The sequence below is a fragment of the Sebastes fasciatus genome, chromosome 15 (assembly GCF_043250625.1).
Source record: "Sebastes fasciatus isolate fSebFas1 chromosome 15, fSebFas1.pri, whole genome shotgun sequence".
Lineage (NCBI taxonomy): Eukaryota > Metazoa > Chordata > Actinopteri > Perciformes > Sebastidae > Sebastes > Sebastes fasciatus.
Window position 1 is genome coordinate 27,444,253 of NC_133809.1, and position 12,436 is coordinate 27,456,688.

The 12,436-nt window shown below is 38.1% G+C and overlaps 1 protein-coding gene across 1 annotated transcript; it reads left to right on the plus strand.

Moving 5' to 3' along the window:
* Positions 1 to 4,318: 4,318 nt before the first annotated feature.
* On the plus strand, positions 4,319 to 11,383 carry LOC141784067 (G-protein coupled receptor family C group 6 member A-like). Its single transcript, XM_074661746.1, has 6 exons — positions 4,319 to 4,344; positions 4,438 to 4,630; positions 5,680 to 6,495; positions 7,151 to 7,363; positions 7,451 to 7,568; positions 10,146 to 11,383. Exons 1-6 carry the CDS (start codon positions 4,319 to 4,321, stop codon positions 11,069 to 11,071), a joined length of 2,292 nt encoding a protein of 763 aa, XP_074517847.1. The 3' UTR covers positions 11,072 to 11,383.
* The last annotated feature ends 1,053 nt before the right edge of the window (positions 11,384 to 12,436 follow it).

A 12,436-nucleotide genomic window follows, 5' to 3' on the forward strand; every position in this document is an offset into this window, starting at 1 on the left:
GCTTATATTTACAATGTCAATTGTTCACACATTTCTTTGAGAAAAAAATAACATTTATAAAATGATTATATTTTCATAAGTTACTGAAATATGGAATTTGGCAAAAAAACAAAAAAAACAAAGAGTTTCTGACTGGCTGCCACTTGAGTAAACATTCACTCAGTGACATCACAGTGGGTCTTATTCAATCAGGAAAAGCCTTCGTCTTGTTTTTGTCAGCTTTTTGTTGATTTGTAACAAGGTAGGAACTATAAACAATACTGTCCCAACTGTCCCAGGAAGAGCAGACACACTTTGGACTCCTATGGCAGCCAAAAAAAAAAACAGTATGGTAGAAGAAAAATAACAAAAGAGCCAACAATTTACTTACATGCTATTTCACAACTGTGAATAGAATGTGGGGAATAGTCAGAAGGTCTCCACTTTGGGGTGAAAGTTAAGAGGGTGTGGCTGAGTATGAGCAAAAAAAGGCACTTTCCCAACTGACCCCGCTCTCCCCTACATGACATTCTGACAGGGGTACATTCTGTCACCTAATGATTACTTTTACTTTTGAAACTTCTACTTCTTCTTCTACTTAAGTAACGTTATGAATGCATGCATATATATATTATATATATTTTAGTAGTGTATTTTCACAAGTTTTAAAAGATTAAAAAAACAGTTTTAGTAGTTTTATTTGAATTGAATTTTAAAGTTAAGTGACTCCAAATGTCCATCCACAATATTCCACACACGTGCTGCCTCATATTCTGTAATAAGTTTTACAATTCTGACCTCTGTTGACATAATAAGCAATAGCCATAAAGAAATGGCCTTTGAGCTGGATAGTTCATTTTTGACCTAGGAAACAGCAACTGGCAAAACAATCCAAACTTAAGGTTTTGACTGTATCACACTGTCTTCATCAGCAGATGGACAGATGCTCAGTTGTCATGGAACTGCATGTTCAAATGTTCCTTTATTCGGAGCACTTTTAGGACTTCATGTCCAGTAATGACCTATTTATGGGCCTAAATGTATTTATTTTTAAAATTTACAACATAAATAAATACATGTATTTAAAATAAATATAAAATCAAGAAAAAATATAAATAAAGAAAAAATAAATGCAAGAATAAATAACTACATTTTGTTAAGAATTTCCCAGTAAAATAACAGTGAAGAACTGGCAGTAGGGTTGCCTTTCTGTTACTGTAAAATTAACATTATTATACTGTCACTGAAATTTATAGCTTTGTACTGTTAATGAAAAATACAGTATGAGCTGTTTTTTTATTAATTTCACAGTATTTTACAGTTAATTTACTGTTTAAAGATACATTATATAGCAGTTTTTCCCCTTTCTTTTACATTATCTTACTAATTTGTTAGTGACGTTAAATTACAGACATAGGAATAGTCACAATAAAAACAATTAAAGGCACATGTTAAGAAAACGGCTATAATTAAGGCTATAAGGCCCAAAATGTCTGTCTATAGCTGGATACAAGCACAGAATGCAAACTATAACAAAATGTGAGTGAAGAACAGAGCTAATTCACTGATTTTCCAATCATGTACAATGTGTGAGAAAAGAAAATCTACAGCTTATCTTATTGCACTTTACTTTTTATTTTCATATAAAGTTGAAAACTGCACATGCAGAATAATTGCATGCTAGCGCCAACAAAAACCTGACACAGATAACGAACCACATTTCAGAAGAAATAGCATTTCTGAAGACATCTGTCAATCTTACTAACCTTACTTTGTGGAACAGCTACAGACAGTTGAGCTACATCATAGAATTACAACAAAACACTTAAATAATATATTGCCGTACATCATGTAACATGTGAATATAATGAATATATTGCTGAGCCTTAAGGCATATCAGTAGTACAAATAAAAAAAAAAAAAATTAACATTAAATTAAAAATAATTTGTATATATAAAAATGAGCACCAACACCAGCAGACATGTGACATCATGTCCAAGTATGAATATTCAGGCCCTAACAAGGCACATGGATAAGTGCGGAAGTCCAAGTATTGGGCGATGGTGGGGTAGTGAGTTAATGAATTACGGCCCACTGAAAGACACCAGTTCTCTCAATCCAGCCTTGGTAGCCCGCTGACTGTGTGAGAGAGAGATATATGAGTTTCAAAATAACTTTCACTGTAACTTCTCACATACAAAATCAGCGTGTGTACCCCTCATTTCCTTCCTTATCATCATGTAAACTCACCATTTTAAATGAAGTCCCACTCAAAGTCCACAAGTGTCCTCAGCAGAGTGGATACATGTGGATATACGGTTGTTCTTGTTGTTAGTGAATTGGCCAGTTTTTCTTTGAGAAGACTTTGCCCTGTCCATCCTTGGTGCCTCTCTCAGGGTTTATTCCTACGGTGCACCTGAAAAATGACAGTGTTTCTTCAGGCACTGTGTAAAAATCAAGTTGTGTAAATCACTTAGATTAATGCCACAATAAAAAATACAGGTTTCAAGTATCTAACCTTGAGCTTAACTTGAACGTTGCAGATGTAGAAGGTGGAAAATAATGCAGCAAGCCCCATCAAGAAAGTGGGCTGGATCCCCTCACATTATGAAGTGGCCCTCAAGGCTGACCATCCAGCGCCAAATAAAGCTTCCTGCTGTTTCACCTGAAACTTAGAGAGAATTTTCCTCAGTCAACTTCATGGATTTTTAGTCGATGTTTAAAATTAATTGTGTTGAGTGGTGTGCATTAGTGGTTGAGAAACCTTTTTTTTTTTTTATCAATTATGAATATTCTGATCATCTGTTTCTATAGAACCCTGAATCAACAGGTTTCTTACAGTTGCTGCCTCTCATTTCAACTGCCCCCAGTGACAATATGAGCACAGTAACATGCTGAGAGGTGAAGTTGTGATTGTCACAGAAAAGTGATGCTCATACAACTAAGTCGTCATGGTACAGTCAGAGGTGGTTTTGAAGCAACATGTCCACATGCAAAAACAGATACTGTATGTCCAATGGTGCTCATTTCTCTAAACCATTTGGTTTTCAGATATCATTCAAAAACACTAGTTAGCTAGTAAATAACCTTGCCTTCAATTTTGCATCTGCTCTGCTGAATTAACACCCAATAACCTACGTGCACTGAAGTCTTAATGTTACTTCAAATGTTGAAGTGACTTCCATAGAGTGTAAAATGTATACACCGTCAAGGCTATCGTAATGCATGAATTCACTGGCAAAATACATGTATCCGCACATTAACTTAGATATTAATTTCGGTACATAGAAATTAAAATGAGCTCCTTGTGTTGTTCGATTAATATGCAATCATCTGTGAAATTCTAGCTTTAGCTGCTGAATCCCTCTATCATGACATGCACATATTCAGTAATGCAAACTAACTGGAAACATCACTGATAGACTTTGCACAGATTTATAATCAAATAAAATGACTACTGGATGGATGAAGAAAAGAACGGATCCAGCCTCACATGTGCAGATCAGGTGAAATTGCTCTTCCCAGAATTAAAAAAATACTGCATGAAACTGTTACTTATGATACTTTAGACAGTTGATCAGCAGTAAAGTGCTGTTTTTTAAGAATGCATTGTAGTTCAGTTAAAAAATGGCCAATGAGCGTAATTTATTTATTTGTATTTATTTTCTTTTGTATTAACAGTAAAGCACTGTTTTTAGCAATAACAGCTTAATACTGTTGAAATCCTGCTGTAAATTAACAGCAATTGTTTAATTTTTTATGTTTTTTGCTACATTTAAATTACATATTTATTAATTTGTTGAGTCATTTATTTATTTATTTTTTATTTTGGCAGGTTCCGTCCTCCATATATAAGAGCGTGCCATTGCATGATTAAAAATGCAGCCAAACAGACACCTTGTCTAAACCAGAATCTTATCTGAAGATAATAAAAACTGTATGTGACGATAATTGATGACCGTGAATGAATAGCCCTCTATGAGCAATTCAAATCACTGTGTTATTTTGGTCCCATCCATGCATGGTTTTGTAGATGTGTTATTGTTTTGCATGCAGACAATGCAAATGATCCAGTCTGGCTTCCGACACCTGGCTCCGTATCTAACTAGATATGAGAGCTGTTGTCCAGGAACCAGTTCATACTCTAGAGAGAGGAACAAATGCGTGCATGTGTTTTACCTCTGGGTATCCACAATGTTCATGTTACGGTTATTTGTGAGTATCATGGGGGTATTTCGCCTCTGTTCGGGAGGGGAAGACCCTCTACATGCATACTCTCCTGGGGACATCATGATTGGAGGACTTTTCCCTATTCATCAACGAACCAATAGAAGCACAATGCCTGGACCACTCTCCTGTACTGAGTAAGTATGCTCTCATTGAAATTAGTCCATTTACATGACTATAATATAAGCGAATCATTTCAGAAATTCCATCTGCTCTGTCAATTTTTGCAGCAATGATATCCGAGCCTTACTTCGCACTCAAGCGATGATATACGCCATCAGAGAAATAAACCAGCGCACACCAAGGGCTCTGCCCAACCTCACCTTAGGATATGACATCTATGACACTTGTGGAGATGTCAACTTTGCCATCAGAGCAACACTCCAGTTGCTGAAGAACCAGTCAGACCCTCAGAGCTGTGTAGTACCTGCAACCTTTCAATCTGCTTTAGCTGAACCCCAAACAAAGGCAGTGATAGGGGAAGCGTATTCTGAAGTGTCAATAGCCGTTGCACGAGTTGTTGCTCTGTCATCAGTTGCCCAGGTTTGTCTTCTATGTACTTGAAAGTGTCCTATTAACCTCTTTAGCCCTAGGGTGCTGGAAGGTGTGGTTTGCCTAGACAAACATACCCGAAATAAATCAAGTATAGTTCCACAACTAGCAGGTCTATATGCATGATCTTAGTCTCTGTGGATAGGTAAGAAATCCCCCAGTGTAAGTAACATTGTGACTGTTACTATGCCTGAGTAGCTTCTAGATTATCAGTGGATAACACCATTATAGCAATGATGCCATGCACAGAGATGCCACTGAATTCATTCAGCAACTCCTTGACTACAACTGGGCCAAATCAGATATAAATAACACAAAGCACATAGATTCTACAAAGGTTTTAGTCAGGATAGGACCAGGAGGACTCTCCATTTGGCCAATTGGATAGTGTGCCAAATGGGTTTTCTACCTCTTGAAAGGGAATCTGGCTATAAAATACTACTGATATCCACTACAGGCTATGTGCACACAATGGAGCCTTTGGCCATGACATTTCCTCTGTGCATCATCACATTCTACAATTGTGCACAGTATAAAATCAATAAAAACAACTAACATGTATAATTTTGACTCCAAATGGAGTAGTTTTATTATAATAACGAAATATGATCAAGTAAAACTTAGATGATAACAAATAAGATCAAAAATAATGTAAATAAGATGACAAAAAATAATCCAAAGTAAAGTATGTACATTCAATATAAAAACAGTCCAAAATATTATAAAGTAAAAATTATATTTCTTGTGAGTTGATTTTGTAACTAAAATATTGAAATCATTGCCAAACAAAATGTAAGATTCTGTCAAATATAATGCAATAATTGTAATACATATAATCCTTTGTCTGTACATTTAAATGCATCAATGTTGCAAACAGAATGCAGAACAATTTCAACATCATTCATTCCTGTTTGTTACAGATAAGCTATTATTCGACTAGCGAGCTGCTCAGCAGGAAGTTCAAGTTCCCCACTTTTCTGCGAACAGTATCTAGTGATGAATATCAGACAAAAGCCATTGCTAAGCTGGTTGCGGAGTTCAACTGGAAAACAGTGGCCATTGTAGCAAGTAACGATGCGTACGGGAAGTACGGCAGTGATAAACTCGTGGACATTTTCAGTAATATGAAGGATGTCTGCATTGAATTCACTGTCATCCTGCCTGATGACTTCTCCCAGAGCCATTTCGAATGCCATACGAGGCTGGCTAAGTTGGTGAGCAGAATCAATGAATCCTCTGCTGAGGCCGTCATCGTGTTCACCAAGGAATCCAATGTTGTTGTCATCATGGAAGCAGCTATTAAATACAACCTCAACAGAACGTGGATTGCAAGTGATGCATGGTCCACCTCTACAACGGTCTCTGCGCTTTCGGGCATTGAGATGGCCGGGGAGATTTTCGGATTCACCTCTAAGAGGAATGACGTGCCTGGTTTTAAAGACTATGTCATCTCAAGGTTCGACGGGACCACTAACAGCATTCTCGAACATTACTTCACTCATTATCCACTTTGTTCTAATCAGTCTGAGGCGAACAGAGAAAGTGACTGCTCGCTAACAAACAGCCAACAGGGGTCCAAGCGATGTCTGGACCCAACCTGCTTGGCCAACTACATTGAGAAGGATTTATCATACAATATCTACTTAGCTGTTCAGGTCATTGTTGAGGGTCTTAGGCGCTTGCTAAAGTGTGACAACCACCGGTGTGAACGTAGCGCCAAATTTACACCCTTGGAGGTACAGTAAAGTTTTCTTTCTGACATACTTTGCATTGCTAATGTCCTTTGTCTTTACAGCAATAGTTCAACATTTTTTGGAAATATGGTTATTTGCTTTCTTGCAGAGTTCGATGAGAAGATTGATACCACTCTGTCTGTCTGGCAAATAATAAGGCTACGGCTGGTTAGCTTAGACAATTCAAACAGGATAAAAAAAAATATTTGTCTCTCGCTGTTGACTACCGTACGTATTTTGTCCGAAATAAGGTCCCATGGGGTCCACTCGAAGGGGACGGAAAACAGACAAAAGTTATCGTTCCTGGCCAAGAATAGTCCGCACATTCTTAAAACCGCAATTTGCACTTAATGGATAGTCTTACAGTTACTGGAACCTGCAGAGTGGTATCCAACCTCTAATCGAAAACTCTGCAAGAAAAGGAAAAAGCGTATTTCCCAAAATGTCAAACTATTCCTTTAAACTAAAATGTCTTTTTTTGTCATTGACAAAATATACCTATAATATTCTAACTTACACTGCAAACTTCCCAACATTTTTGGAAGTCTCCTTTTTTAAATAGTTCCTGTTTTATGATTTGTAATTTTTTTGCTAGTAAGAGAGGCAATAATAAGAACATTTCTTTCATTTTACATTTTATTTATGTTTGTCTCCACAGCTTCTTATGGAAATCAAGAAAGTAAACTTCACTGTGAACACTACACATATATTCTTTGACCAGAATGGAGACCCTAGTTTGGGATATGAAATTGTATATTGGAACATGACTGAATCCAAAAAGCGCACACACATAGAAACTATAGGAGAATACTGGCCGGATGGAAAAATCAAACTCTCAGATGATCTTGTTAGAAAGATGCGCAATGTGACGGTAAGGTCAAAATGTCATCATATATTTATTTCCCCAAATAATGTATGGATTATCATGTTGTACTGATTCAGTTTTGTCTTTTCAAAGGTAACAGTTTACAACTGCTCTAAAACGTGTCAACCAGGGCAGCAGCTGAAATTGCAAAGCAAGCTGTGCTGCGATGATTGTGTTCCATGTGCTGATGGAGAGATTTCCGCTGGAAATGGTAAGTATTTCTTTCCATATTAAATATCCACCGCCTCAAAAAACACAAATCCTATCTTCTAAGAGGATCCATATTATGGATCCATAACTGTGGATATCATTACATATATGTAATAGGGGAGGTTGAAGGATTGTTTTTACAATCCATAGCTACATGTACATACAAAGAATTGTAACAATAGTGTGAGATTGATTTGGAACAATATAACATTTTGTTGATAAGCCAATAATATGAAAGAATTATTGATAAAATATGATGTATTTATTTTTAACCATTTGTTTTGTTAATGAAAAATGTATAATGGTACCCGCTTTAAAAACAAAATACATAACGTCATAACGTATGTAAGTAAAATGTGGGTATATATTTGTTCACACCACCAATGGTTGTTTTAACCAAACCTCTACTCCCCCTGTAAATGTTATTATGTATGACTATTCAGGAAACAGAAATTTGAGATACCAGTTATACTCCCAAAAAACTGTTGATTATATTATTACTAGGGCTGTCAAAGTTAACTTGATAATAACGCGTTAACCCTAATTCGTTTTAACAATACTAATTCCTTTAATGCATTAATGCAACTTACGCATTAACAGTTTTTAAACTCAGTATTAAAGCTAGAGTGAAGATGCTGGCATCATATGAAACTGGAAAACCTAAGGAATCCACTGGTACCAACCATGTCATACTAGCAAAGTTGCAAAGGAGGTTAAGTAACACTCCAAACTCAAGCTAAATTTTGGCAAGGAAAAACTGTCATGGCAATTTTCAAAGGGGTCCCTTGACCTCTGACCTCAAGATATGTGAATGTAAATGGATTCTATGGGTACCCACGAGTCTCCCCTTTACAGACATGCCCACTTTATGATAATCACATGCAGTTTGGGGCAAGTCATAGTCAAGTCAGCACACTGACACACTGACAGCTGTTGTTGCCTGTTGGGCTGCAGTTTGACATGTTATGATTGGAGCATATTCTTTTATGCTAAATGCAGTACCTGTGAGGGTTTCTGGACAATATTTGTCATTGTTTTGTGTTGTTAATTGATTTCCAATAACAAATATATACATACATTTGCATAAAACAGCATATTTGCCCACTCCCATGTTGATAAGAGTATTAAATAATTGACAAATCTCCCTTTAAGGTACATTTTGGACAGATAAAAAATGGGCGATTAATTTGCAATTAATTAATTTTTATTAATTGTGATTAACTATGGACAATCATGCAATTAATCTTGATTACACATTTTAACTGATTGACAGCCCAAAATATTACATAATGCACTCAAAAGGTTTACATACTAAAAGCTTAACAATTTAAACTTTCTAATGCAGGAGTAGCATGCAAAATATGATGTCCAGGTTTAATAATATTTGTTGCCTGACTTGTTTTCCCAAATGTCCAAAGACAGTTTTCCATTAATTTGCATTAATTTCACTTTCACACTGCCGTACTGTAATGGTACACAGATGCTGTGGTTTGGTATTTCCCTTATTCCGTTCATGTGGAACAAATATTCTACAGTATATTTAAAGGGGACGTATCATGCTCATTTCCAGGTTCATACTTGTATTTTGGGTTTCTACTATATCATGTTTTCATGCTTTAATGTTCAAAAAACACATTCTTTTCCCCATACTGTCTGTCTGTCTGAAACGCTCTGTTTTAGCGCCTTTCTCTTTAAGACCCCTCCTGAAAAAGCCCAGTCTGCTCTGATTGGCTTATGAGACAAATATGGCGCACATTTGCAAAGGTAGCCCAAGGTGACCAAACGGCGGTACTACAACTTCTGTGTCCGTCACGTGATGCCATTGGGCCAAAAAAGACTTTTTCCCATAGACTTACATCGGGAAAGAGACGTCTGTAACTCAGCGGATATTTTTTTTTTTTAGGTAAATCACCTTCCCTGTACGAACACTCTAACAGCCCTTATTTAAATCATTAGGTCCCAAAAGTTGTAAAATGCACTAATAGCTGAATCCAGAGTTATTTCCCTTCCTCCGTTCATGTGAATGAGACCAAGAACGAGGCTGAGCGAGGGCTGAGAGGCGGAGTTAGACAAAACCGTGATGACAGCGTGACGTTTTGACCCCGTGACTGAGCCATGTGACCGAGCGGCCCCTACTGCGCCTACTCTATGAGGCCCAATGCATGCGGAAGATTCCGGGTACTTTTTCAATCGGAAGTTGAGCCATTTTGGCATCATGCGCCACTGAGCAACTTTCATAGAAATTAACGGGGCCCTGCCTCCAACGCTGGATCCAGTTCTCTTAATACATCCATGTTCTCAAGCTGTGGCCGGTATATTCTCACGAGCCTGCATGTGACATAGGAAGGGGAGCCAAATCTGAATGGCTTGTTGAATCACATGTTTTCTGATCTAGACAACCCACAACAAACTGACTGGGTCGTGTTATTTCCCAGTTTGTGGGTTGGTAGGCACTTCAGATACCCAAATGTATGTGCATGGTATGTCCCCTTTAAGGATTTCACACATGATACTTTTCGACGGAATTTATCCGTCACGATGAATATGTAAAAATATTTGCATTTGTTTACTTCTATAGGCGAGGAGTGTACACCCTGCAGGTCAGAGCAGTATTCATCTCCACAGAAGGATAAGTGTTTTAATAAAACTGTTGAATTCCTACGCTGGCGAGATCACTTCATTATCTTTTTGAGTTCCATGGAAGTCTTTGGCATAATTGTTACCATCATGTTTGCTATTGTGTTTACGATCTATCGGAGCACTCCCATTGTGAAGGCTGTTGGAGGTTACTTGTGTTTCTTGGAGCTTTTTTCCTTGCTGGCCTGCTTCTGCCTCACATTAAGCTACGTGGGAAAACCCACCACGGCTTCCTGCATGGTCCGCCTGCCTCTCTTCGGCATAGCCTTCTCCCTCTGCATCTCCTGCATTCTGGCCAACCTGCTCCAAATCTTAGTGGGCTTCAACTTTGACCTGAAGCTAGGGTCCTGGATAAAGAAGCTCAACAAGCCGATCGCTGTGGTGACGATCGTCTTTGGGATCCAGTTGGCCCTGTGTGTGTCATGGCTGTGCTTTTATCCCCCACGTCCTAGTCAAGTGGTATCAAGCAGGACCATCCTTCATCAGTGTGAAATAGGCTCCACAGCGCTCCTTATTGCTATGTTAGGCTACAACAGTCTCCTGGCCCTTATTTGTTTCCTGTTTGCATTCAAAGGTAGACAGTTGCCAGATCTGTATAAAAATGCAAGGCTAATCTCCATCAGCATGCTGCTGTTTTTAATCGTTTGGCTTTTCTTCATCCCGATTCATCTCAAATTGGTTGGGAAGGAGAAACAAGCCATTGAATGCGCAGCCATTCTCATTTCCAGCTACAGCATCCTCGGCTGTCACTTGGCCCCAAAGTGTCACATTATGGTGTTCAGGAAAGAGCTGAATAATGAGAACGCCATCACTGCGTACATCAAGAAGCATTATGAGCAGAGAGGCATGACTGTGGTAAAATCATAATCTCACACGCACATCCAAGGACAAACCGGGACGTCTGGTCACCGTACCCAAAAGGGAGCGCGGCCTCGACGATGATGCCATGCTGGTCTGGTCTATAGCTTGGAGCCATAAAGACCCTCTATTAGATCTTTTTTAGGACACCAGCAGGGAAACAAATCGGAGATCAGCATTTTGCGATTTATTGTTGGTGCAACCAACTACACAGCAACTCTTCAGCATAGCGTTATTACTATTACGGGTTTGTTTAAGGTAGAAGTTTGGAGACATGTTTCATCTCTTCACTCTGTTACCGTCTATGAGGGACACGGGATTGTTTTCCACCCAAAAGGGGGCGTGGTCATGCAAGCCTACTCTGGATGACCCGGTCTGATGTATAGTGAAATTATAGCATCATTGGCCTTTTTTATACTTGCAACAACTGAATAATAGCATGTTATTTACTGAGCTTTAGTTAGGCTGGTAGGCAGATTTTGTTTTGTTACCTTTGGACAGAGCTAGGCTAGCTGTTTCCACCCTGCTTCCAGTCTATGTGCTAAGCTAAGCTAACTGGCTGTAGCCTTTGTATTTAACATGAATGTGCTCATCTAATCCTCTGCCAGAATGTGAATAAGCGTATTTCCAAAAAAATGTCAAACTGTTTCTTTAACAATCCGTGTTGTGTCACACACTGTATATAGGCCTACACTACTTGTGTCCTGTTATGTGCAGTAGTTTTTGCTACTTGTAGAAGTTCTAAAGGTTGTGTCAATGATACATTTCTTACCAGAACTCCTACTTTTTTTGCTGCTAAATCTTGAGATGTTTTAAAAAGAATTTAAGAAAGGTTATGATCTTTACTCTCTTGAATTGTCAATTTAAAGGGCCAGTGTGTTGGATTTTGGGGGATCTATTTTCAGAAATGTAATATAATATGCACAACCTTTTCATTAGTGTATGATCACCTGAAACTAAGAATCGTTGTGTTTCCGTTTAGCTTAGAATGAGTCGCTCATATCTACATAGGGAGCTCTTCACAGAGCCATGTTTCTACGGTGGCCCAGAATGGACAAACCAAACACCGGCTCTAGATAGGGCCTTTTGGATGCAGTTGGTTGCAATCTGCAACCTCACCACTAGATGCCACTAAATCCTACACACTGTACCTTTAACAAAACATTTCATACTGTTTAAAGAACCAAAGATGAATAACTGTGAAGTGTATGTGTGTGTGTAGGCTATGCAAGGTAAACATACTATTTAAATAATGACCTTTTTGTGTGTAATTTTTACATTGTTGATCATAGTCTTTCAGATATCAGAAAGTTTTATGCCTGTGAAGACACATTTTTGAGAGATGTTTTGTCATGTAGAGCTGTATACTGTGAA

Bases quoted from the DNA above. Each gene is read 5' to 3' on its own strand.
- LOC141784067 (XM_074661746.1), top strand. From the start codon at position 4,319: ATGCCTGGACCACTCTCCTGTACTGA. The intron at 4,345-4,437 runs GTAAGTATGCTC...CAATTTTTGCAG, and splicing joins GGACCACTCTCCTGTACTGA to CAATGATATCCGAGCCTTAC. The intron at 7,364-7,450 runs GTAAGGTCAAAA...GTCTTTTCAAAG, and splicing joins GAAAGATGCGCAATGTGACG to GTAACAGTTTACAACTGCTC.